The 24,292-nt window shown below is 46.2% G+C and overlaps 1 protein-coding gene across 1 annotated transcript; it reads left to right on the top strand.

The window, feature by feature from the left end:
* The first annotated feature begins 939 nt into the window (after window positions 1-939).
* POLD3 (DNA polymerase delta 3, accessory subunit) lies at window positions 940-22,993 on the top strand. Its single transcript, XM_072993413.2, has 12 exons — window positions 940-1,142; window positions 2,616-2,671; window positions 5,187-5,289; window positions 7,174-7,213; window positions 10,686-10,818; window positions 12,098-12,365; window positions 12,556-12,628; window positions 14,003-14,156; window positions 16,311-16,417; window positions 19,534-19,628; window positions 20,958-21,036; window positions 22,518-22,993. The coding sequence occupies exons 1-12, from the start codon at window positions 1,083-1,085 to the stop codon at window positions 22,733-22,735; spliced, it is 1,386 nt and encodes a 461-aa protein (XP_072849514.2). The 5' UTR covers window positions 940-1,082; the 3' UTR covers window positions 22,736-22,993.
* Window positions 22,994-24,292: the final 1,299 nt, after the last annotated feature.

The following is a 24,292-nucleotide window of genomic DNA, read 5'->3' as shown; positions in this document are numbered from 1 at the left end:
TCAGCCTGAACTTTTGGGGTGTGTGTGATCTGCTGGGATTAGCAGCCTTTGGTGTGACTGGGTGGAAGCCACTGCATCACCCCACCCCATCTATCTCTGTCCACCTGCTTGTTCTATTATACACCCCCCCTTTCCCCTCATTCTCTCTCTTTCTCTCTTTTTCCTTCTATCTTGGGTATCTTAAATCTAGATTACACCTTAGGATAAAGATCGTCTTCATAAACAGTTCTTTCCATTTTTTTTATAGCAAAAGGAGAGCTAAAACGCCCTTAAATCAGGGGAATTTTAAAAATATTTTTGTTTTATTTTTGCCTGACATGGAAGGGAAGGAATCAGACAAATTCATGAAGGGAATCAGACAAAGAACTTTTTTTAAAAAAAGTCTTAAATAAGGGGATTTTAAAAAAATTGTTTTATTTATTTTGTTTTGGCCAGACATGAAAGGGAAAGGAATCGGACCAAACTAAATGTAGTAGAACTCCAATCAGGATGATAATGCAGAACCTCCACGCCCAGCAGCAGTCTACCTTTGAAGCAGAGCCTGGGACACACCCTTTTTTCGGGAGGAACTACAGCTCCCAGAATCCCCCCTGCCAGTATGATAGTTGGGGATTCTGGGAACTGTAGTCCAAAAAAAAGGGAGAGTCCCCAGGCTATGCATCCCCATACTGTCGGTAGAGGACTCTTTATGGAAGGAAGTCTTTGCCCGGACAACTCACGCCCTCCCTCGCTTACTTCCCCCTCCCGATTCCTCTCCGAGTAATTTTGCCTCTGTAGGAAAAAGTCCCACCGCGGCTCCCGTAGTGCGCGCGTGCGCAAAGCGGGAAGGTCGCCGGCCCTCGCGAAGGCAACGCCCGACAGAGTGATGAATGTGTATGTCCCTGCACGGCGCCCGTAGTGCGCGCGTGCGCAATGCGGAGGGACGCCGGCCGTCGCCACGGAAACGCCCGCCAGGTGCGTATGTCCCTGCGCGGCCGCCATAGAGCGCGCGAAGGCACTGCCGTTGCCATGGAGGCGGCGGGATTTCCTCCTCGCTGAGGGGGTTTGGTCTTTCCCGCCACTCGGGCCTGCCCGTCCCCGCCATGGAGGACGAGCTCTACCTGGAGAACATCGACGAGTTCGTCACCGACCAGAACCGAGTCGTAAGCGGGGGATTGGCGGGGGGGGGGGCGGCGGCGGCGGTGGCTGAGGGGTCGGGAAGGCGACCGGAGGCCCGAGGGCTGAGGGAGGGAAGGCCTTGAGGAGGGAGAGAGGGTGGGAAACATGGGCGGGGGCGGCGGGCGAGCTGGGCTGCGGCTCAAAGAAGTGGGGGATATAATAGGACCCCCGTATCCGAGGGGGGAGGGCAGGCAAGGCCCCCGCGGGTGCTGGAAAACCGCGGATTGTAGCGAACGCCACACCTAGCATGGTCTTGCCTCCCCCTAGGGGCCAGTTCTGGTAACCTCATCTTCGTGTGTGTGTCTGTGTGTGTACATGTATTCCTTTGTATACATATATATATATTTGCGTCTGTGTGTACGCATGCATGTATGAATGAATATGTATACGTATATCCTGTTTCCCCCAAAATAAGACCTAACCTGAAAATAAGCCCTAGTAGGATTTTTCAGGAGGCTCGTCATATAAGCCCTACCCCAAAAATAAGCCCCAATTAAGCGAAACCCCGACCTCCGCCCTTGTGCAGCAACCAGAAAATGATGACATGACTGTAAAATAAAACATCACCTGAAAAGAACCCCTAATGCGTTTTTTGGTGCAAAAATTAATAGAAGACCCTGTCTTATTTTTGGGGAAACACAGTAGGTATGTATGTGTATATAGATAGATGTTTGTGTATGTATGTTTACATGCACGTATGCATACATATATATACATGTGTATATACACACATGTGGGAAAGGGAGAAGTTGGGAAGAAAGGGAAGGAGGTGATGGAAAACGGGGGGGACAATCTGGGACAATATAATAATGATCATTGGTGGCAGACAACAGCAAGTTCACAGGCACAGGAAAGAAAGAAAGAAAAGGTTACTGGAAGCAGGATTACTCTGGTTAATTTGGTATGATTTGCTTTTTTTATTCTGAGGCTTTCCGTCCCACTTTTCACTCCTAACGTTAAAGTGGGGGGTGGGCTTGTCACAGGGAAGAGCAAGGAAAAGGCTGTGTAGTTCCCAAGAGTACAGAGATGTCAAAGTGGGTGATATATTTGGTTGAACCACTAAATAAATAAATCAAGCAACTTTGCAGCGTTTGTGCAGAAAACTCTACTTCTCCAGACCAAGCACAACCCTTTCATGGATCATGCAGCAAAATTGTAGACAAGAGCCCAAAAAGTGGTGGTACATGCCTGTGTGTGAGAGAGAGGATGTCAGTCCTTTTGCTTGTTTGTACACCACCCAGAATACCATGCATTCACTAATCGGGCAGTACATATACTGAATAAAAAATAAATCTCATAGTGGTGTACGTGAGATTGCAGCAATGCCTGGTAGCGTGACAAGGGAGATAACAGGCGGAATTTTATATGACCTTGGCAGGTTTGTATGTGTTTGTTCATCTCTTTTTGAGTGTGTTGTCATTTGTTGTATGTTAACACTGGAATGTTTTTTATTGCAGGTGACATACAAATGGTTGAGCTATACATTAGGTGTTCACGTCAACCAAGCCAAGCAGTAAGTATTGATGATCCTATACCTCCTATACATTCAGGGCTTGACAAAGTGAAGCCCTTCAGATGTTGTTGGACTGCAGCCCCTGTCAGCTATAACTTACCTAACCAGTGGTTAGGAGTGCCGGGAGATGCAGGCTGTGTTTTGTCTCCCTGTTCTGTACCCGGAGCAGTGGATGAAATCTGAACATGGTTTTCTCTGAGGACTTAACACTCTCTGAGATTTGAAAGATGATTTACTCTCCGTGTCCACCTGACATGTCACTTTTAGGCATCTGTGTCAGTGTAGTCTTTCTTCATTTAAGAAGTGTTTTTTGGGAAGAGTTTTAAAAATTTCTCCTTCCATCAACAAATTGTGCACACCCTTAAAAATAAACATTGGGTTCTTCGGTTTTTGTTTTCTGTTCTTTCTGTCTCTGACGTCTGGATGGAGAAAAGAGAAAACTCTGCCTTTGCAGTGTTTAGCCCATCTGGTTAGACTCTGACTCAAACTTCCCACATGTGTCTTGCAAGTTTAGTATGCAGTGACTATGTGGAGAATACAGAGACACTCAAGTGCTGTGAGATGCTCTAAGTCTTTACACCTTCACCAGTGAGAGCATGAGGCTCAGGTGGTCTTTGGGGGAAGAATACTACAAAAGGATTGAGAGGCTTTCTCTGTGACCTTTATCTGAAGGGGGGGAGCCCTCAATGTGTAAGTTCAGACTTTATGAAAGAGAGAGAGAGAGAACTAGTTAAAATATTTGAGCCTTTTCTATAGTTCATATTTTTCAAAAGCCAGGGGCACATGAGTACGTTACTTTTTGTTAGTATATTTACTTTTTTCCTTGGTATGGTATAAAGCTATTTTTGGTCTGCAAAACCAATTAGACAGATTGTTAAAAATCCTTTGATTGAGTTGCTTAAACTTTCCATATGGGCTTTGTTTTGTTTCATTTTGCTCTTGGAGTTATGGCCACTTGGTTGATGTTCTGGGTGGTTTTCATGTCTGATAAGCTTAAGTTCCATAGGCCTCTGCAATTTTTTTTCAGTTGTAAATTTAGGAAAGACGATCTTTGGAGGTAAATATGGAGACACTGTTCATGAAACATACATAACAGTGTTTTGAAAACTTTGGGGAGATAGCTGAGGGAAATTTGCTGATACGGCCTTCACCCTCACTGTTTGTTATGACTCTTCTATATTTTATATCATGTGCTGTCAAGTCTCATCCAACTTATGATGACTCTAATTCAAGATATAGGAGATATTTAGGGAGTGGTTTTCCCATTGTCACTCAGCCCTTGTGGGTTTTTGTAGCCAAGCAGGGGTTTGACCTTAGTTCTGTTGAAGCCATGGGACGTGGTGGCGCTGTGGGTCAAACCACAGAAGCTCTGTGCTGCAAGGTCAGAAGACCAGCCATCGTAAGATCAAATCCATGCGATGAAGGGAGCTCCCGTCGCTTGTCCCAGCTCCTGCCAATCTAGCTGTTTGAAAGCATGTAAAAATGCAAGTTGATGAATAGTTACCACCTCGGTGGGAAGGTAACGCCGTTCCATGTCTAGTCACGCTGGCCACGTGACCATGGAAATTATCTTCGGACAAAAAGCTGGCTCTATGGGTTGGAAACAGGGATGAGCACCGCACCCTGGAGTCGAACACGACTGGACTAAACATCAAGGGGAACCTTTACCTTTACCTGTTGAATCCTAGTCCATCACGCTATGCATCACGTTGGCTTTTAGCGCTTTTCTTAGTGCCTGACTTATGCAACTACATTCCTATGATTTAACCCTGATAGCTTTTAAAAGCACTTATTTGTTTCAGGTGGGAGAGACATAGACAACCATCTCCTAAACCTGAAATCACTAATAATCACAAGAGGGTCTTTTAAAAAGAATCAATGTTATATCATTTAACGGCTTGTCTCTTGCAGAAGAGGTAGGTGTGTGTATATCATCCACCTGTTTTGCAAGACACAAGCAACAAACGCTCAAGCTTTACAAGGGGTGGCAAATTATACAACATGGGTTCTTTTAAAAAGACCCTTTGACTGGCGTTACCAAGATTCAGTGTGCGGCATTAAGGCTATTTTCTCATCACCAGCAGATGAAGAGATAAACTGTTTCTTGGCTATAGCATGGAGGCAGCTCCTGTTGAGTGATTGAAGCTGACATTGCTGAACATTCCTTCATACAAAATGTTCCTTATGTGGAAAGAATGAAATTTCAGGAACATATCAGAACCCTTCTTCCTGAAGTCTTGCTTTCGATTTAATGAAGGGATAATTTTTGGGTGGTGCAGTATCCACTAACGTAAACTACTGTGGCCGTAGCACCAAGAGGTGCTCCTCCAGGAAATAGTTTGCAAGTTTTTCTGATGTTTATGAGAAGAGGAGAAACGAAAACCTTTTCAGCTGTTTTTACTTTGAGCTGAAAAGCATGAGCTGGATCAGTTCCTAAAGTAAACTGTTTCTAAGTTGTTAACCAAAGACTGCGGTGGTTATACTTTTCCTAGTATCTGTCTTCTCTTGCACACAGGATGTTATATGAATATGTGGAAAGAAAACGGAAGGAGAATTCTGGAGCCCAGTTGCATGTCACCTATCTGGTGGCAGGAAACCTCATCCAGAATGGACACATAGTAAGTACTCTGCTTCTTCTGTAGCAAAAAAAAAAAAAAGGTGACAGTTGCCGCAGACCTCAGGAGCAAACCAGTCCAAGGGGGAAAGCAATAAAGGAATACTGGTACGAACAAAATGACTGACCCGGTAGCCACCAGCTGTGAAGCACTGCTGTGGAACCATCTTCATTCTAATAGTCTGCGTCAGAGCTGCAGCTGAGTGTACAGACCAAATAACAGGAGCTATCAGTAGTGAAAAAAATAAATGTGGACTAGGATGGTCAAGCCTCATAACTTCCTGTGGAAAAAAAGAGGGGGCGCTTGCTGGACACTGGGTGGAACAGAACAGAAGTCACCTCTATGTTTGGTAACCATTTGGCCACTCTTGAGTCTGGTTTAGAAAACGAATTGGCTAATTCTTTTTTCTTTGCATGAGTTGCCAGTTGTGCTCTGTGTACCAAGGGTACCACCTTTCCATCCTCTCTGTGGAGAAGTTCTAAATATCATAAAGTCTTATCAGTAGAGATGTATCATAATTAGCACTGCCTCTGTTAGAAGAGTATGTGTAACAGGTTGTTCTGGTAGTGTTATCTTGTAGACTGAGGGACTGTGCAAATTGAAATGATAGATTAGTTCCTGTCCTGTTCAGTGACCAGCAGAGGGTGGTGCTATCCTGCCAGTACTGCTCAGTAAAAGGATTTTGATCTGTGTAGAAAACAGTGTTTCCCAACCTGGAGGTTGCAAAATGTTTTCTGGGGAGTCGTGGGTCACCTTATATGTAGCCCTTGTTAAATAATTCTTTAATTGACCTTTTGGAGCCAGATATTAAAGTTTGCTCCTGCCAACCTAACCGTTCAAAAGCATGCAAATGTGAGTAGATAAATAGGGACCACCACAGTGGGAAGGTAATGGCATTCCGTGTCTAGTTATGCTGGCCACGTGACCAAGGAAACTGTCTTCAGACAAACGCTGCCTCTACGGCTTGGAGACGGGGATGAGCACCGCCCCCTAGAGTTGGACTTGACTGGACTCAATGTCAAGGGGATGTCACTCCCAGGCACCGTAGTCATCTTAGGGCCCACCTGTCCCATTGAGAGAATGTGATCCCTGTAGAAGGAATAAAAGCCATGGTTCCATGGGGAAAAGGTAAATGTAGGGGTGACTTGTGGCCATCTATGGCACGTCTCTATGTATGGGACAAGTTACCCTCTCCTGGAAGAGGTTCTTCTTTCAACCTTTGCTGTTTGTGGGTGTACTGAAAGGTGGATCGCTGGTCTGAAAAATGGGTAATTGAAATGGGTGTGTTCACATGCCATGTGGGAAGGCAAAAAGTGCCCCCCCTGCTATCCAGTATCATATACCTGTATCATGAATGGTGGGTTGGCATACCTCATACATGATGCAAAATCTGCTCACTGAGCTAACTCGGCTGGCTGGGTGAGAACATTAATGCCATTTATTTTCATGTCTCCTTGATTTTTTTTAAAGTTCCCCCAAAGATAAATAGATTTGGGGGAAATGGAATGGAGGCTGAGACTGGGTTTCTTGGAAACGCACCTTACTGAAACCTTTATTATATGATTATATTTTGAAGAGACCCTTGTCCAGCAGGCCGAGGCCAAGAGGCCATCCCGAAACCAGCGAAATCAGGGAGTTGGACAGGGGACAGATTGTATTGGTCTCCAGTGTGGAAGGGATGGTTACTCTCGAATCGGCCTTCTGAGCCACACTAACCGCTGTTCCAAGTCCTCCATTCGGAGCACGTGACCATCGTCTCTCGAGACTGAAGGATGCCTAATCTAATCTAATCTATTATATGTTAAACATGTTAAGAATCAGACTTGTTGATGTTGTTGGGACAGTGAAAATCCTTGGCTGCTTTAATATGCTCTCATTTCTTTATAGGGCCACAAGGTTGCAGTAGTGAAAGAAGATGAGCTAGATGGTAAGGCTAGACGGAAAGCAATACTGAGACCAGCAAAAGATGACCTGTATGTGATTTGCACAGGGCGTGCAGACAAAGATGTGGATGAATTTGTCTTGGGTTTCCTCCCCCGAGAAGGCTTGGGATTGGCCCATTTTTAAAGAGGCCAAACGTATTGTTTGACAGCTGCTTTTGGAGATGGTCTTCTCTAGCATGGTTCCAAAATGTAAAAGATAAGATTTAATATTATCTTGGGGATACGGAATATAAATATGATGACATTGAGAATGGATGCAAAAGTGGTAGATTTGGTGACTTACCAGGCTTGGTGTTTCAAGGACAAAGGGGTTCTTAAGCTTTTGCTCTTTCTTCTGCCAGCTCTTTAGCTGAAAATTCCCTTTTCTCCAGAAATGTTTGACTTTCTGTGTTAAGTCATGTCTTTTTATTACGAGCTCTCTCTCACCTACCCTTCTCCCCTTGCTATTTCTTTTTTATGAGAGTTCTTCACTTATTAGGTCACTTTTAAAATCCTGTTTTTCAAAGACTTGTTTCATACGGGCTTGCATCAATTTAAAAAAACGCAGGACTGCTATCAGGCTTGGGGAGTGGGGGAAAGGCAAGACAAACAGATGAGGAAGAAAAGAAAAAGAAGAGAGAGAAGTTTTTCAAGCAGCTTAAAGATTTCTTTTTTAAAAAAACTACAGATCACATGTTGCTTTCCACTACCATCAACATGAAGATCTTTGTGGCAGGGACCAACTTATTTCTCTTTTTATGTGATTGTGAAACAAAAGTATATCCTGATTATGATGTTTAAATAAGTAATTGAGTTTTACATCTTGAAACAATGCTTCCAAATGCCAAAATCAGAATAACACAAATTCTGGCTGCAGAGGCTGATGAATTGAAACAAGAGTTTGTGCCTCTTGGCAGGCTGCAGAGGGTTTGAGGTTGCCGCTGGAGGGATTCAGCGTAAGAAAGGGCATTTTTTCATTATGTACCTCGTATGTAACTTGCCCTAACCCCAAAAGCTGGGGAAGGAGAATCATTAAAGGTGTATAAAGATGCTGAGGACAGAAGACCTGGAATTACCTGAAACTTGACAGTCCACATCCCTCTGCTAACTTCAGCTCTTATCGTCTGGATCCTTAGTCCCTATTCTTGCCCAATCCCAGTTTGCCTCCAGCCATTCCATTGACAACAGCTCTTTTTGAATTTGGGGGGGGGTCTTCCCCCCCCCCACATTCTCACTGAGAAACCTTACTGAACCACCTGATTTCTCCTTGCCACTTTTCTTGAAGTGCTTGTTTGGAGAAAGGCTCCCCTCCTAGCTGCAATTGAAGGGGAATGTCTGCTCTTGTTTGAGCTGTTCTTCTCTTATCTCCTTGTTACTGAAAGGTTCTCCTGCCTTTGCTAGCTCCCTCCCTCCCTTCCATCCTTTCTCATGTTCGGCACATCCCATTTAGAACAAAGTCATCTGTCTTCTCTCAGAACTGTGAGAAGTGTCGGATCCATGCTTTGGACCCTGACCCTTGGCTTGCTTTCTGTAGTGCTTGAGAGATGAAATTCCACAGAGCACTTAGACTCATAGAAAAGTGAAGTTGGAAGGGGCCTACAAAGGCCATCAATTTCAACCCCCTGCTCAAGGCAGGAATACAATCAAAGCACTTCTGGAAGGACTGCATGATGGCCGTGGCGCTCTTGCCTTAGCTCCGGACTTGGAGACATGGTTGTACAGGACTGCCTGAGCACAGAGGACTCTTCCTAACCCCCCCTTGTGCGTGGCAGAAGCACTCTTGACAGCCTCAGAAGCTCAGCATGACCCTAAGATCACAGCCCCGCACTTGCATTCACAGCATTTCTCCAGCGACCAATGCTAGCTAGAATCTGCAGATTCCTCTGTGTGAGTGCTTTCTGCAAGAACGGGTCATTCGGCCCCTCGTGGGCATTGTCTTCAGGCATGATCCAGAAGGGAGATCATCTGAAATTGTAGCCAGCTACTGCTGAGGTGAGCCAGACTTTCCACCAAACGTTTGCTGTAAGCAGACCATCCTTTGTGGGATCCGATAGGCCTTGGCCAAAGTCCCTTGGCTGCAAACTCTCGGATTGTTATGACAGGGCTAGCATTTCTTCATCTCCGGGGCCAGGCGTACAGCTAGACATTTTGACTGCAAGTGGTTTTGTAGCCATAATTTGGCTGCGCGGTAGACCGTCTTGCATTGAGTGCGTTCTGACAGCCAAAACACGTATCTGCCAGAAGTGAGGATATTTAAGAACCATAGTCCTGGGTAATGAGTTTACCTAGCCAGGAATAATGCATGCTTCTCTCGTTAAGGTTCCTTCCATTCAGCTTTGGGTATTTTTGTGACTGTGTCTTCATTATCTCACCTATAAGAAGCTCTCATTCATCGTGAACTTCCTTTGTTTTGAGTACTTCTAGCCTGGGATCTTGCTCGGTATTTTCTTAAGCTTGTTGAAATCAGCTTTCTTTAAGTCCAGAGTTCTTGTTCCACTTCTCTCCACTTTCCTTTTTTGTCAGAACAACAAATCTCAATGAGACTATGGACTCTTCCACCAACAGTTCCCACTATTTCCGCCCCACAACCTGGATCTGATCTTAATTAAAATCCCATTTTTTCATTGAGACTACCACTTTATGGAAGATTGAGTTCTTAAGTTTTTAGCAGTTTGAAAGCATGTAAATGTGAGTAGATAAATAGGTACCACCTGGGTGGGAAGGTCACAGCGTTCCGTGCCTAGTCGCACTGGCCACGTGACCATGGAAACTGCCTATGCTCTACCCTCAGATAATGTCCCAAAGGTAACAGGCACAGGCTAGAACAAGTGTTAGCATAAGCATAGCAGCTATGAGTTTTGGGCTTACATTGCTCGCACCATCCTTCCTGTTTGTTTGTCCAAACTGCAGTTATGTGTATCAGTCCATCTGGGATTTAGCAAACTGATTTGTACCCAGTGTTTAAACTGTGTTAGCTTCCCCCAGCTGTGGAGAACAGAAAAGCACAAGTTAAAACAAGTCTTACAAAGGAGATAATTTCTTCTTTAGTTTTGAGGACCACCAGCAGATGCCAAATACTGGTTAAAAGATATAAGCGTTGAGCATTTTGAGTGGAGATGCACAGAAACCAATAAAATGTTCACAAGTTTATATTTGCATTTGAGGAAAGATGGCTTTTGTTCCTCATTGTGATCCCACGCATGGCTGTGGTCACATAACACGCCTGCAGACGGAGGCAAAGGGTGGCGCAAACTGTGTTTCACAGCAAGTGTTGTCCTCCAAACAGCACTTGGAAAAGTTACTATAATGGACTCTCGGTTCCCAGGGTTTCCCAGTCCATGCAGCCAGGCTCTGCCTCCAGCGGCCCACTGTCCACCAGCAGCCTCCTCTCGCCCTCAAGCTTGAACTAGCCCAGTGTGGAACCAACACCTCTCAGAAACAGCTCTTTCCTTCACAGACCTTCTGTTTCCATTTCAGCCATGAAGTCAAAGCTCTCCACGGTGGCCAGCGTACATGTTTACAGCATCCAGAAAGCCATGCTGAAGGACAGCAGCCCGCTCTACAGCACTGACTATGATATTATCAAAGCGAACCTGCAGAAATGCAGCCAGTGAGTTTTGGCCGGATGACATACCTGTTGTGTGTTCGCGTGAGCTCAGTTCTATTTACCTTTGTTTCAGGGCGTGTCTGTCCTGAAATTGATCTTCAGTACCCATACCATATTCTTACAGGTGTGCCCCTCCTGGGACCTTGATTTCCCCCCCCCCTTTCCAATAGGAAACAATTTGATCTGTTCTCCCCACACCAAACACATACCACAGTGCTGATATTTACGGTCACAGGCAGTTCTGAACGTACACTAAGGGGACCAAGTTTTTGCCTTCTGTGCTTCTGACTGAGATTGTTCTGCACTGGATGGCTCAGTGGTTTAGGGATCTGGCTGCAGGGCCAGAGTTTGGGAGTTTAGTCTTGGCAGGGGCTGGACTTAGGATCCTAGAATTATGGGAAGGGGGCATCTAAGGCCATCCAGTCCAACCCCCTGCTCAAGGCAGGAACCCAAGTCAAAGCAGATCTGACAGACGGTGGTCCAGTTTTCTCTTGAAGGCCTCCAGCACTGGAGCAATCCCTTGTGATCCATAGGGTCCCTTCTAGCCCTTCCAGCTCTGCAGTTCTAAGGATGATGGTGATGATTACTGAGAAGCCATCCCCATTTAACAAAGTTAATACTGAAAGGTATTCTCTTTGTTTCTTCAGTGCAGTGCTTGAACAAGTGATTATTAAAACCCTGCCAAACCCTATTTGAAGTAATATAATCTATTTTAGGCCTGCATTTGAATATACTAGCCGGAATTCTGTTGAGCATTTATGTGATCACTAGTGTAATGGTGCAAACGGTGGTGCTAAATTGCTGCTAACTAATGGGTTGCCACTCACAGTCTTGGTCTCATGTTAGTGGCATGTCTTGGCACACAACCAGGAATGCAAGCCATCACTTACTAACCAGTGGCCATTCGCTGTCACAGTTTGTGTATTTATACATAAGTTAGTGCAGTTTCCCAATCGGGCTTGTCGTTGTTTCATTTTCAGCGAAACACAGTGTTATATTAACGCCTCCGCCATTGCTGGTGTTGGTCACGCCAGTCCATCTTTAAAAGAGGGCCTAAAACAATTTTAAATAAAATAGTCTAGAATCATAGTCAGGAGGACCCTCAATTGAGGAGAATAGTTTTTAATATATATTTAAGGAGCAGGACAGACGCGTCTCCCTCTGCTTCCATTTTACCCAGATCTACTGGAAACAGCATCAGGCACAGGAGGACAGAAGTAAAGCTAGATGATGAAACTTCCCAAGGCTAGCTAATTCATGCCTGCTTTTGTTCCCGATCCAGGTTTAGTGCCATTCACTGTGCTGCTGCCGTGGCCAGGACGGCGGCTGAAACGCCCCAGGCTGAACCCCCTGCACAGGTGGATTCTCAGCCGACACGTAGCACCAGTGCAGCCGCGGCTCCCGTGACGAATGGACATGCCCCAAGCACATCTTCCAAGCACACCTCCCAGCAAGCCAGTGGCATTATGGGAATGTTTGCCGCTAAATCGGCTACCAAATCCCAGGACAAGCACAAAGAAGCTAAAGCGGAGGCGAAAGAGGCACCGAGTGTAAGTTTCCAATCTCCAAGCTGGTTTTTTATGACACACTCTTCATCCTTGGGTCAGGTGAGGTGAGAGTCTGCTTGCCCCCTGCTCTCTCCTGCAGCACCCCTCGGTTGTTGTTTTTTTTTTTTAAGAGTTGTTTTTGGTGGATTGTGGCCTTGGGTTTCTCCTAAGGATCTTCCTTCTTTTCTTCCAGGCCCCTGCGACCAGCAGCAAGGGACCCGCTAAAGGAAACGTGTTGAACAACTTCTTTGGAAAGGCTGCTCTGAGTAAGGATTTTAAATCCATCTCTCGCTTTCCCTGTGCCAAGAACCCCTGGCAGCCCATGGCAATGTTTGTTTAGATCCTTGGCTCTCTGGGACTTAGGGTCAGTTCAGAGGGAGTGAAATGAACAACTTGTACCTAAACGTATCTGTTCAGAAGTGAAATCTCACTGAGCTCAGTGGACTCTTCCTGGCAAAGTTGGGTTTGTATACATGGCATGATTAGAATAAGCTGTGCTATTTCACGTTGCAAAAAAAAAATTGGGATTCAAATGCTCTTTATTTGTTCTTGGGTCAAATAAATGAAAGGCAAGTAGAAAACAGGTTGGAAAGGCTAGGGCTGGGAACCCCTTGCATGATGTGTTCCTTTTTAACTGAACAGGAATTTTTAAAATAAAGACGGCACAATATTTATTTTCAAGAAAGGTGATCATCGCTGACTTTTCAAAGCAATGTGGTCTTTTTTTACTACCTTGTTCTGCTCCAAATGTAGACTTCGATTTTAGTCTCGTCACAGCTTGGAATTGCTTTCTTTTTTTTCAATCTGAAGTCCTAGAATCTCTCTTTTTAATTTATTTTGTCCAAAGAAGTAATATTTCAAAGCTGTAAGCTTTAGGGTGCTATCGGACAGCTGGAAAGGCACCACCTGTCCAGTTGGAGCTGAAAGGGTCGCTTTGCAAGGCGCAAATTCCCTTAAAGTGACTTTTTTGTCCACATCAATCCATTGTGCCCCCCCCCCAAAAGTAGAAGCCCTACAACTGGACCAAAAAGTCCCAGCTTGGACATGGATCTGGCCCGGGCTGGAGCACCGTTCCCCATGTGTTGTGTGATCGCCAGGAAAAAGATTGCACCAAACTGCTCCAAAAGCAGTCAGAAAACACGATCTTGTTACCCTGTGCAATTCCTTGGTCTGCCTATAAAATGCCAGGTGTTGAAGGGAGATATGGACCCCTTGGTTTCTGTGGAATTCCTGGAGAATAAAGGTTGGTCACTTTTGGAATTGTTGACTTGAGCCGATGGTGTCAGACGGCTTAACATAGGCTTTTCCTTCCTGACTGGTTGATGGTTGTACCTTACTGCTTGGAATTAGTTTTGGTCTTGCTTTGGTTTACTGTTTTTTTAGTGTAGTCTTTGTTTGATCTTTTTTAACATTTGTGTACATACTGTTAGCTTTAAATCTTGCCTTTTAGTGATGTAAGCCACCTTGAGTCCTTTTTTAAAGGGAAAGGCTGGGTTGAAATATTTTAAATAAATAGATCTGGTGCAGCTTGTAGCTTTGAGTATCCTCAGAGGATAAGAAGCAACTCATGGGGAGTTCAGAATTACCTCTTCCTCCTGGTCCATGATGCGGCAGCCTTTCTTTTTTGACTTGTGTGACAGGCACAGGGAAGGGCCGCTCTGAGTCTCAGCAGCAAAGGGAGGAGAAGGTGGCAGCTTCTTCGGTGGAACCCAGAATGTCCTCTGATGCTCCAGATCTTGAGAGACCCAGGAAGAAGTCTGAACCTTCCAAAGTCCACCAGAAGGAAAAGAAAAGGTAATTGACATCTCGGGCTGTACCTTTACTGGAATCTGCCAAAATGCCACCAAAAAAAACCTGGAGGCTTCTGAATTTTCCAGAACTTTTTCATTTAGCTCAGTGGTACCAAACATGTGTAGTTTTAGAAGAAGTAGCCGTGTTGGTCTGTGCAAGTAGATAAGGCAAAATCCAAAGAAATAAAACAAAAAGACAAAAACACGTGCCAGATTTGGTCGATGCCTACAGCGAATGAGGCACGGGCAGACACCTGTCATGCCAATATGGAGCCGTGTATTTTGGTCAATCCCTACAGAAATCCCCCGCAGGACTGGAAGAAAGGATCGGCCATTCTGCTTAATTACAGAGTTCAATTTGCAGCCATTGTACTTTATTTACTTTTAATTCTTGCCCCACCTGACAGGCAAAAAAAAAAATCTATCTGTAGTGCCATACAGTGGTGCCTCTCAAGATGATGTTAATTCGTTCCACGAAAATTGCTGTCTTACGAAAACACCGTCTTGCAAAACGAAAAAACCCGTTGAAATACATTGAAACCAGTTCAGTGCGTTCCAGGGGGCTGCAAACTCACCGTCCAGCGAAGATCCTCCATAGGGGCAGCCTGAAAACACAGCGGGGAGCCATTTTATAACCGCCGATCAGCTGTTTCTAAATAATTGTTTAGCAAAAAATCGGTTCCCGAAGCAGGGAACCGATAATCATTAAGCGAATTTTCCCCATAGGAACATCGTTTTGCAATCGCAAAAGTGATAGCAAAAACTTCATCATAAAGCGGTTTCGTCATTTAACGAGGCAATCGTTAAGCGAGGCACCACTGTATATGTAAGTGATGAATAGCCTAGGCAGGTTCCTGTTGCGTGGGTCCTTTTTTTTCCACGTGATGCCCCTGCTCCAGATGAAGCCAGCTATCCCCATGGTTTTTATTCCCAAGGCTTGGAGAGGAAAGTGCCTTTTAGTCGAAGAGCCAAGGAGCTGTAGGGCTGATAATAGCGTCTGCTTTCCAGGCTCAGTAGCTGGCACCTCCCCGTCAAAGCTGAATGGAGCATTTGATACCTTCTTTTCTCACTAGCAAAAAATATAACCATCTGGTTGGGTAGCTCATGGAGGTAGAAATCCCCCTGTGGTGCCAAAAGGGTGGGAATTCTCTTTCCCTGCTGTGACTCCTTCGAATAAAGCCAGCCTGGGTGGCCTTGGGTGAGCTGCACACAGTTCCAGGGCACCCCTAGAAAGAAGCAAGGGAATGGTAAACCCCGTCTGAGTAGTCTTTATCTAGAGAACCCTGCAAAGGCTCTTCATAAGTCAGAACTTACTATTATTATTAAAAATTATAGTCATGCTAAAAAAATATTATTTAACAGCCACTCCAGAATTCTGAGACACTGCCCCCTAGTGGGGAGTTCTGTTAGAAGATTATTGAGTCACTGTCAGGGTAAAACTGTGCTTGGGGTCAAGCACTTTGTTTATTTATTTTTGGTCTTCTGGGCAGGAGGAGAACCATCGGCAGTAGGGACGTTACCTCTTTTGAATTTTGCCTCTGCAGTGCTTTCAGCTTTCATGCCCTACTCTGTTGTTACAAAGGCCCCGAGCAAGGTTATATCATTTCAGAGAAATCATAAATAAATGGTTGTCCGTTGGACTGCTGTCTCTTTCTGGGAAAATGTGATGTTTCCTTCTCTGTTTCCTGCATGGCCAATACCCATTTTGGCTGGGATTCCCTAGTTCTTACACCACATGGCACATGCCAGTACTACTATATCATCCTGGAAACCTGACTTTCAAGCTGCACTCTTGTTTCCAAATCCTGGGTAGTTCTCTGTAGATGCAAACACTGTACAAAGACAAGTTTCATCTCATTGTAGGGCGGCAAATACTTATGTATAGTTTTTAAACTGCAACCTTGTCATGGCCCATGTAAAGTACCCTTCAGATCAATTCCACCAAGAAGAGTGGAATTTCAAGGGTGTGCTGATGACTTTGCATAAGGATTTGGTACAAGCTGTCGTCTTTGTTTACAGGCAGCTGATGTGAAAAATGCTGCATTTGTTCTAAATTACTGGGCAAAGTTCCTGTTCTAGGATCTTCTCGCACCCCAGAAGTACATTTGTGATGGCCCATCTATTCTGTTTGCTTCCTTTTATTTTTTTATTTTCACAGAGCAAAGAGGGCGGAGAGGTCAGACAGTGAGGAGAAAGAGGCTGAGACTCTGAAGAAGAAGAGACGTCGAATCAAACAACCTGAATCTGACAGCAGCAATAGTGAGGGTGAGTGGAAATCAGTTTATTCCATGACTCTGCCAGGTTTTTAATAGTCTGAATACATCTTAGGCTCTTTGAAAAGGAACAATGGCAATTATAACACTCCTCTGCCCCCAGAGGCTGGCTTCTCTCTCCTTGTTCAGTCTTGTTAAATGGCCAGGAAACATGCTTGTCACAAAATCGTCCCTTGAGATGGGATTTTTGGATCTTCTGGACTTTAGTCATTAAATCACGTCTGACTCTTTGTGACCCCATGGACCAGAGCACGCCAGGCCCTTCTGTCTTCCACTGCCTCCTGGACTACAGCTCCCATAATTCTCTCTTCTGAGAATCCTGTCTGCCTTGCAGTCACGTCGGTGTGATCCACATGGAAGAAAAACCTGCCTTAGAAAGCTTTGAGGCTTAGCTAAGCCAAGCCTCCCTGAGCTTCTTTCTCAGAACAAAAGTTTCCAGCTTGCACTGGACCAGGACAGGGAGCTTGGGCAAATCATGATAATAACAATAATTTTGGAATTGAACAAGTAGGAAAGTGGTGAACAAAATGAGGATCCAACAATCCAGTGAAGGGGAGAAAATTGAGGCTTCTAATGGATCCAAAGTGGCTTGCAGTATTAAAACAACAGAGTTAAAAGGTAAATAATCATTACAGTGTTTTTTTTAAAAAAAGCATTAGATGTCATATTAAAATTTCACAAATAAAAGCGCTATTAAAAACAAAAGTAAAAGAACAATAAAACCGCTTTAAAAAGTCCCTGTGGTCAACCCACCATTGAAGTGTCATTAATATCGTCAGCATGGGGGAAGCAGAAGGAAACACAATCGGGTAGGACAGTGTTGGTTGCCCCAGGGTGGCTAAGAATGCCCAATGATCACTGATAGTTGATCTTGAGGGCCTCATCCTGTGCATCACAGAAAGGGATTTCAGTGAACCTCCTTATCTCGATTATGGCTTTGCTCATGCCCATCTGCGACTCCTTGTCTAGAACCACCTGGGTACAAAGGGTCCTGCTTGCTTTGGCAGGTAAGGGGTGCTAGCTTGCCTGCCAAAGAGGCAGCTCTTGCTTGATAGGTAAAGGTTCCCCTTGACAATTTTTGTCCAGTCGTGTCCGACTCTAGGGCTCTGTGCTCATCCCCGTCTCCAAGCCATAGAGCCAGCGTTTGTCCATAGACAGTTTCCATGGTCACGTGGCCAGTGTGCCTAGACACGGAACGCCGTGACCTTCCCACCGAGGTGGTACCTATTTATCTACTCGCATTTGCATGCTTTCGAATGGCTAGGTTGGCAGGAGCTGGGACAAGCGAGGGGAGCTCCCTCCGTCGCGTGGATTCGATCTTACGATGGCTGGTCTTCTGACCTTGCAGTGTAGAGGCTTCTGCGGTTTAACCCACAGCACCACCATGTCCCTTGCTTGATAGAGGCCACACCTGCTATAGGCTCTCCGGTAACCTTACAGGAATAGGGGCGGCAAACAGACTCCCATCCTCCCCATGCCATCCTCCTTAATCCTCTGGGAGTTTTCTTGCTTAGCTTGTGTCTGAGTCTTCTAAACCCGCAAGTGAATTTTCTAAGGTCCCTGTTGGGTATATGAAGATTTTAGTTCCCTGTCTCAATTGCTCTCTGCAGCTTCCTACTTCGAGGCTTAATCTTAGGAGACTGCCTGCTTAGAAAGGGTGCCTCCAGGTGCTGCTGCCCATCTCGAGGTGTGATGTCTTCCCCCACCCTCTCTTCTGCTGCAGGGTTTTCACAGATCCCCCTCCCTAAGAACGCAGTTCATTTCCTAGCCATCGCAAGCCAGACAGCTTCTGATTTGATACCCCCAAATTAACCCGCAAAAGGTTGCTTGGCTTCACGCCTTGTCCAAATATAATTCCCAGTAGTGATCTAATAGGCTGGGCTGATTTCACTTCCTGGACGTGTGTTGTGACTACAGCATGAGCAAAAAATAAAAAATAAAATAATAAAAATATATTTTTTAAAAAAATACAGAGACGGAAGCCTGGCAGGGGACAGTGGGGAGGTTAGTCCCTGCTGAGCTTGCTAACCTTCTCAGGCTTCGCATAGACGTAGTCCTCCCTTGAACTCAGCAGGGCTCCTCTGCAACCTTTCAGGGCTATAGTCACTGGTGCTTAACATAGTTTCTGTGCCACACTTGCTGGTGGTGGGGCATGTTGAAATGAGATCACAGAATTATAAGGCTGGAAGGATTGCCTCTAGGCAATTCTGAGAGAATTCTGGGAGCTGTAGTCCAGAAGATCCAAAAATCCCATCTCGAGGGATGACTTTGTGACAAGCCTCTTTTGTGGCCCCTGCAGAAGCTAGGAATCGGCTTGATCCTTGCCAGATGTTGCCATCCCTTGACCGAACAGCACAGGTTTCTACTAGGGACTGTCAAAATGGACCGCAGGTGGAATGGATGAAGAGAGACACCGTCCGTCCTGTGACTCAAAACAGTTGTCCTGGGATTAAAGAGTTATGCCAGGTTGGACTTTGTGGATAAGTCAAGCAGGTTCTTTTGAAAATGCCCTTTGAGGGATCCTTTGTGGATTGAGAAAGATTGCAGCGTTGCCCTTGTTGAGTCCCATTTTATTCTGCACAGGGTTACCACATGTAAGAATTGACTTGAAAGCATGTAAGGACTCCTCAGGAAATTAGATTTCTTACGGCATTGGGAAGAAGTCCAGCTGTTGAATGAATGAATGAATGAATGTATGAATGAATAGGCACAACGCATGCATTTTGGTACAGAGGTTGGTAGCAGGCAAAGCATTTTTAATCATAACCATAAAAGAATTGCAAAGATCTGTTTACTTAATTCCCCTGACCAGGTTTTACAGTACGTACTCTGTGACGTTAAAAAAAAATTGAAACATTTTAAGAGCTTGTCTTGGCTAGTTAGAAAGGACTAAATGCACAAATTGCCTTTTGCTTTTGTGGGCCCTTCATTTCCTAGGCTGGCCATCAAAAAACGAGGTGGCAGCACATCTTGAAAATTAGGCCTTGGATGAACATTTCAATGGCAAGTTAGGCTGCAAGAGATAAAGAATGTCACAGCAATATTCTGCCAAACTCACATGGGGCCATAGCTCCACAATGACTGTTGAATTCCTTTCTCTTCCTTCAGAGGTTCCAGAATCTCCTCTTGCTCCTGAAGTGAAAGACGTTTCTCCTGAGCCAGAGCCAGCCTTGAAACCATCTGCAGACCCCGTGCGTCGAGAGGTAAGTTCATTTCTTTATTGCTTTTTTATTTTCTTATGTCGATACCCTGACATTTTGCTTTTAAAAAAAAGCTTTCAAAGTGGCTTGCAAATTCCTTTAAATAAGGAAAACAGATTAAAACCAAATTGAACTTTTAAAAAATCATATGATCAAGTAAACCAACCCACTGTAAAAAAAAATACACTTTAAAATCAAGTAAATACTTAAAAACCTTCAAAGCCACAGAGGATGCCGTTAAGTTCAACACAGCAAATCATGGGTCCTGCTGTCATCTGTGAAAACCCAAAATTTGGCCAGAGACAAAACTGATCTGTGCGGCTTGCCAGTGGTTGTTAATAGTCCTCTAAGCTCAAAATGTTTTGTTTCAAAACTAAATTGAGTAAAAGCTTCACCTCGGATCAGGGGTGGTGGTGGTGGTGGACGGGAGACTGGAAGAATTGACTCAATTCTGCTTATAAAACACTGTCTGGCTTCTAGCTATTCCCGGTAAATAGACTTATTCTAAATGTGTCATCCTCTGTATATGTGCTTGAGAGTGCTTACGTTTGGTTTAGTATGCCCAGGTTCAACTCAGAAACGCACTGGACAGCCGGTCCAAGGAATTGAAATGGAACAGTCAGCTTTTCCATTCTAACCAGTGTTACAGATTTTCCTCCGGTCGGTTTGAAGAAGATGCCCATCGATGCAACGAAACCAACCGTTCGACTTCTCTGTGTTCCTTTTCCTCACTCTTCCTCTTCCTCTTCTTTGTGTTTAGTTCTTGCAGATCAAACTAGTCGTTTAAAGGGCCAGCCTGCAACAGAACATGAGCAAATGAAGGAGGCAGCTTTTTACTGGGAATCCCACCATGCTCTGAAAGGTTACCCTAAGGAAGTCACTGTAAACAGTGATGACTTTTGAAAAGCTCTTTCTCACCTCATTTACTCACCGAAGTTGGGGGGGGGGCTGCTGCCTTTGTTACCCTGACTAGAAGATGTGAAGGCTGCCAGTCATTCCTCCTTCCTTATTGTCTTCCCAGAGAAACCCAAAGGCCCTCTGCTCGAACCTTGTGCCTTGGAATGGACCATTTCTCCCTTCCCTTCTAGAGCTAGTTTTTAGGCTAGAAGGCAGGTGGGGCCCACGGGCAAGACCCAGCTGGGTTGGAAACGTAGCATTGTGAGCTTCCAGCCACCAGGTGCAGTTCTTTGAGATTCCCTTCCTTCTTTCTCCCTTGTTTTACTCCTAGCAGAGTTTGGAATTGGCCTGTAAAGGCTTCTGACCAACGGATCCAGCTGAACGTGGCACCAGGGTCCTTTATTCTCACCCGCTGTGCTGTCTGTCCCCTTTCAGACTTCCTCGGGAGAAAAGAAGCGGAAACGTAAGCGGGTCCTGAAGTCCCGAACCTTTGTGGACGAAGAGGGCTGCATAGGTGAGCAGCCAGCGCGTTCCCCCCCCCCCCCCCCTTTGGGTGAAAGAAACCTTGGCCAATTGTACCGGGTCAATGTTCACCGTTTGCAGAATTTGCCTGCAGTTGCGTATGAGGAAGAAAGGATGCTAGAGCAGGAAGCTTCTTTTTGTGTCACTATTGGAGACCAAGAGGTGTTTTGTTTTATGCAGGGAAGCGAGAAGGCCTCTTGAGAGATGAGGCTGAAGTGATTCAAAATCACTGGTGTTCATAATGCAGCCCTTTAAAATAAAAGAGAAAGAAGAAGCCAGACCTGCCAGGAGCGCGGTCGACCCAGAAGGTGGTAGCGGCCAGTAGCAAAGATGTCCACGTTTGCACCCACCTTGGCAAATGTGCTGCCCTCCTCTGGGGAGGGGGCAGTAAGTGTCTGCCATTCCCACCTGGGATGGTGTTATTTAAATTCCTCATTTCCTCGGAGGTTAACTGAGCTAGGAAAGGAGAGGAGCAGGATGGCGTTCCAAGGCCGGGAAGGTGACGGTTGCCGGTTTTGCTGCTCTGTAGCCATAAGCATTGGTCAGTGGCTTGCGTGGGGGTTCAGGATCGGGGTGGGGTGGGACTCTGGGCACCCCCGTTCCAGGCAGGCCCCCTTCGTCGGCTTGTTGCAGCTCTTGAAAGCGGCCCGCCTGTGTACAGAGAACCCTGCGGGGGCGCCTGGCCAATCACGAGTCCCTCCAGTTTCTAGCCCTGGGTTTTGTCAAGTTGAAAATGGTTTTGTGAAAGGTTTGGCTCCTCGAGTCTGGCTCGGCGCCTCTTTTTGCAAGGAGATGTGCTGCAGGGCCCAGATTCAGTCCAGGCTTCTCCGAAGGGAAAGGCGCTCCCCCCCTTTGCTTTCACCAGCCAACCGTCTCCTGCCAGCTTGCTTCCCGTAGCCAGCGCTTGAAATAACAAAGACCTTTCTTCCAACAAAAGATCTTCGGGGGCTTTTGTTTTTTAAGCTCGGGTTTCTCTAAACATGTCAAGACTGGGAAGCTTGCCGTTCCCCATTTAGAACTTGGATTAAATGGTCTCCTGTGGAAAGCTGACCTTCTGGGTTTACAGTCTAGCTCTGGCGAAGTTCGTCACGGAGTGGCTGCCGTTCTCGGGAAGCTTTTTTGGCAAAAAGCTCGAATGCAGGAAGGAAAGAACACGATGCACGGAGTCCTTGTCTTCTCTTCCAAGTTGCCGGTCCAAATGTTCCTTTTGCAGAACTGGGTGGGTGGAGGGGGGGGAGGCGAAATTGACAAGTTTCGACACTTGTTCATCGAGGGTAAGGAAACGGGACATTTTGTAGTAGAGCCATCAAGGAAAAGCGGTTAAACTTTTGCACAGCCCAAGGATGGCTTTCTGGAGAACAGGAGAGGAAAGAGCGGGTTGGGGGGGCATCCGTCGTGGGCTTTGACGTCTTAGTGGACAAACCAAAGGTGGACCAGACATGGTAACGGCTTTTTCCCTTCCTTTGTTCTCAGTGACTGAGAAGGTTTACGAGAGTGAGTCCTGTACAGACAGTGAAGAGGAATTCCGGTCCAAGCCCCCGCCGGCTCACAAGCCCCCCGTGTCCCACCACCCTTCCCTCGGGGCTGCCAAAAAAGACTCCAAAGAGGAGAAGAAAGCCAGCAAAAGGGGGGCAGCCGCCCCCAGAGCCAACCGGCAAGCCTCCATCATGGGCTTTTTCCAGAAGAAATGAGCCTCAGCAGCCATGCATTGTGTGCAGAAACGGCGATCTTGAAGCCCCTACGGACTGTGGAAGTGAGCTCTCTGGAAGTGGCCTGTGGAGCATGGGCCCGCCGGTGACAAGCCTTTCCTGCTGAACTGTGTCAGAGGTCGCTGCTGGAGAGGAGAGAGCCTTAAATCTCTGGGAACTGGCAGCACAGAGGCCTTTTAAATGTGAGATCTGTATTTCACATGGTATGTTTTTGTATTTTTTTTAAGACTGACCTTTTTTGAACCCTCTTGTCTTGGACAAACTCCACGGCTTCTCTCCTTAAGTCTGACCCATCAGATGTAGTTCAACATCCCCACAAACATAGGTCAGCCCCACCCATCCCATACTTAAGCCCTTTCCTTTCAACGGTGGTCGGTTCAGAATCCTTGACTGAGGAGCCTGCAACGTGAGCTTAAGTTCGCCCAAGTGCATCCCAGAAAGAAGGCAGAACACTGAGACAGGATGTTCCACAGGACATTTCCAACAGCCTCCCTGAGTGAGACAAGTGCAAACTCCACCCCCGCCTCCCCTGGGCAGAAGGAGGCAGAGCCACTCCTTTTCCAAAAGCTAAAAGACCTTCCGTGAGCGGGCCGTTCTTCAGCGGCCTTTCCCCAGGCTGCTGGAGGCAACACAGCCCCACCATTTTGAGACCTCTCAGTGCCCAGCTCCTACCAATCGGCGGCCCGGCCCTCATCTTCTGTGTTGTAAAAATGATGTGTGGCCGCTTTTGGGGGAGGGAGGAGCTGACCTGCCCAAAACTTCCTGTTTTAATAAATCCAGTGTTGGCTACATGGGGTTGCAGCCGCTAGCAAGGCCAGGAGCCAACCCACCCCTTTGGCCTGTTCCCCAAATAAAGGGCAACGGACAGTCGCTAAACAGTACAAGCGTAACCCATTGAAAAGACCTTGAGGGGTGGCAGAAGCTGCCAACTGCAGCGGCATTGAATGGAGGCAGCAGATTCCTGCAGCAAGAAACTTTTCAGAGACCTGGTCCCCCGTGCGAGGGGGTATCCTCTTTGGGATCACGAGCCCCACTCGGCTGGGTCTGAGATGACTTTTGCAATGCCTGTGTCCTGCTTCTGCCCAAAACTGTTTTCCACGCAGCCCCGTATTTAGCAGGGAGCCTGTCCGATTTCACACACGCCTGGGCGTGCCTGGTTGCTCCCGACCATCATCTCTTTTCCTTCCCCTCACAGAGAAGCCACTTGGTAACGAGAAATGAGCCGTGAGCATCTCTGTGTGGGTGGTTCCCGCTCAAAAGAGGTCCTGTTGGAAACACGTGTTCTCTTTGACCTCTGTGTGTTCTCAGCTGGTGGTGACACATGAACGTTGGTTCACCATCCCACCTCTTCCTTGTTCGTTGACTCTTGTCTTTCCCTCCTTGATGAATCGCCAGAATGGGATGGCACTGTTTAAATTCCTCATTTCCTCAGAGGTTAACTGAGCTAGGAAAGGAGAGGAGGAGCAGGATGGAGGCAGCTGTGGCACAACGTGGTCTTTGTGTGTACGGGAGCCTCTCTCCTAGCCACGCTCCCTGGGT

Source organism: Pogona vitticeps, chromosome 3 (assembly GCF_051106095.1).
Source record: "Pogona vitticeps strain Pit_001003342236 chromosome 3, PviZW2.1, whole genome shotgun sequence".
NCBI lineage: Eukaryota > Metazoa > Chordata > Lepidosauria > Squamata > Agamidae > Pogona > Pogona vitticeps.
Note: the sequence above shows the minus strand (reverse complement) of the source record. Positions and strands in the feature narration are given on the sequence as shown.